The sequence below is a fragment of the Lactuca saligna genome, chromosome 5, assembly GCF_052625555.1.
Source record: "Lactuca saligna cultivar CGN05327 chromosome 5, ASM5262555v1, whole genome shotgun sequence".
NCBI classification, from domain to species: Eukaryota; Viridiplantae; Streptophyta; class Magnoliopsida; order Asterales; family Asteraceae; genus Lactuca; species Lactuca saligna.
The window spans coordinates 309,917,076-309,919,466 of NC_136421.1; the positions used below are offsets into that span (position 1 = coordinate 309,917,076).

Below are 2,391 nucleotides of genomic sequence, written 5' to 3' on the forward strand. Positions count from 1 at the left end.
TGCATAACGAAGTGTGATCTGAATAGGTAAGGGGATTCTCAAAATTGAAGCATGTCGAATGCTGAACCTTGAACAGTAACTTCTTATATATTCAGTGAAATGTCAACTGCTTTTTTTGTTGCTTTATGATGACGAATTGGGAAATGCACTTGCATCAAGCATGCCTAGCCCTGACAAAATTATGAGAAAATATTTTTCATCCAAAGGTTTAGTAAAAATTTCAGAAATTTGATTTGTTGTTTTTACAAAGTGAACATCGATGTTTCCATCCTCAACATGATTCTTGATAAAATGATATCAAAGTGCAATATTTTTGTTCTTCGAATGTTATACTGGATTATGGTAGATGCGAATAACACTTTGTGAATCGCAATACAAAGGAATTTTCTTCATGTTGATTGCATAATCATGCAGTTAACTTTGAATTCAAATGAATTGAGAAGTAAAAGCTGCAATAGCAACATATTCTGCTTGTACTGTGGAAATCGAAACACAAGTTTGCTTCTTCGGTTGCCAGCTAACGAACTTCCTGTCCAAAAATTGGCATCCACCACATGTGCTTTTCCTGTCGAGTTGACAACCACCAAGATCGGCATTCGAAAATGCTTGAATAAAGAACTCAGTCTTTGATGGATACCATAAGCCCAACGAAATTGTCCCTTTAAGATATCGAAAAACGCTCTTTACAACAATCATATGGGGTTCTCTGGGATTTGATTGATATCTAGCGCAATTACAAACAAGAAACATTATATCAGGTTGACTTGCAGTTAAGTAAAGTAACGAATCGATCATGATTCTGTATAATGTAATGTCAACACCAGGCTTGTCCAAAGAAGGGCCCAAGCATGTGCCAACTGCCATCAGTACTCGCAATTTCGAACTATTCGTCATCCCAAACTTTTCAAGCAGATTCCGAGAAAAATTCCCTTGATTTTTAAAGATACCATCTCTGCTTTGACGAATATTTAATCCCAGAAAATTATTAATTTTTCCCATACATACTCATTTCAAACTTATTTTCATGATATTTTCAAATTCCTTAGACAAAGCAGGGTCAGTGGAACCAAAGATAATATCATCAACATAAATTTGAACAAGCATCAAATGGTACCCAACCTTCTTTCGAAATATTTTAGGATAAAATGATCCTTGGTTAAATTTTGATAATTTTAAAAAGTGAGTAAGAGTTTCATACCATGCGTGTGGTGTCTGTTTTAAGCCATACACTACTTTATCAAGAATATAACAATGATCGGGGAATTTCTCATTGACGAAACCTGGTGGTTGTTCGACATATACAGTTTCCTCCAAAACTCCATTGAGAAAAGCACACTTGACAACCATTTAGTAGACATCAAAGTCCTTGTGTGCTACATAAGCTAAAAATATTTGAACAACCTCGAGCCTTGCGACAGGGGAAAAGGTTTCTTCATAATTGATACCCTCTTATTGCAAACATCCTTTTACATCTAGCCTAGCTTTGTTTCGAATCACATTACCACCCCTATCATTCTTATTTTCAAAAATCCATTTTAAACAAATGACTAATCCATCATCAGGTCGTGGAACAAGTCATCACACCTTGTTTTGCTCAAATTCAGCAAGTTCAGATTGCATAGAAACAACCCAATCAGGATGTTCCATAACAACCTTTACTGATTTTGGTTCAATTTTGGAAATGAAAACATTGAACATGCAAAACTCTTGATGAACATTAAGTACCTCATTCTTAGCACGAAGCTGAGTCCTCGTTAGAACTCCAACATGAGGATCACCAAGTATTTGTTCTTGTGGATGATTTCTTGTCCATTTGTCCATTGGTGGGTATACAAGATCGAAGTCAATGGTGCATAACATTTTGTCCATTTCAGATTCTTCACCTGCATTCAACACATTATCATTCAAATCATGAAAAGCATTAACTTGAGTAGTAGATGGTATAGACCCATGTTGCTCCCCCTCAACAATAGGATTTGAAGTATTATGCTCCTCCTCGACATCAACATTCGTATGATTAAGCTCCCCCTCGAATGTATGCTCCATTCAACATTAGACGTCGAAGTCAAGTGCTCCCCCTCTACTTGATCATCTTGTAATACTCGGTGCATTTCAACCTGCATTGGAGAATTCGTTGTTGATTGTGAAACATCATCATCCTGAGTTATCGTCGAATCATCAGAATGCTTAGAAGCTTTAGGAATATGATTATATGTGGCATGTACTTCCGCATCAACTGACATGTCAGGAACACCAAATATTAATTCATAATCAAAATCGAAAGAATTTAAAATAGATGACTCATCAGAAGATTCATTAATAATAGGCTTATGTTTGAAAGTCTTTTCGACACGTTTCACAAAATAATCATCAAAAGTTAGCTTGAATGTT

General features: G+C 35.8%; 1 protein-coding gene across 1 annotated transcript; it reads right to left on the minus strand.

Annotated features, from left to right (window-relative positions):
- Positions 1-426: 426 nt before the first annotated feature.
- LOC145047041 (secreted RxLR effector protein 161-like) lies at positions 427-1,347 on the minus strand. The gene is made up of 2 exons (XM_078995287.1): positions 1,199-1,347; positions 427-955 (listed from the first exon to the last, which is right to left on the minus strand). The coding sequence occupies exons 1-2, from the start codon at positions 1,345-1,347 to the stop codon at positions 427-429; spliced, it is 678 nt and encodes a 225-aa protein (XP_078851413.1).
- Positions 1,348-2,391: the final 1,044 nt, after the last annotated feature.

What these genes read in the sequence shown, in the direction of transcription:
- LOC145047041 (XM_078995287.1), bottom strand. Translation starts at nt 1,347, where the DNA reads ATGGTTGTCAAGTGTGCTTTTCTCAATGGAGTTTTGGAGGAAACTGTA. An exon ending in AAACAGACACCACACGCATG is followed by an intron (nt 956 to 1,198) that starts GTATGAAACTCT and finishes TATTCGTCAAAG; the next exon opens with CAGAGATGGTATCTTTAAAA.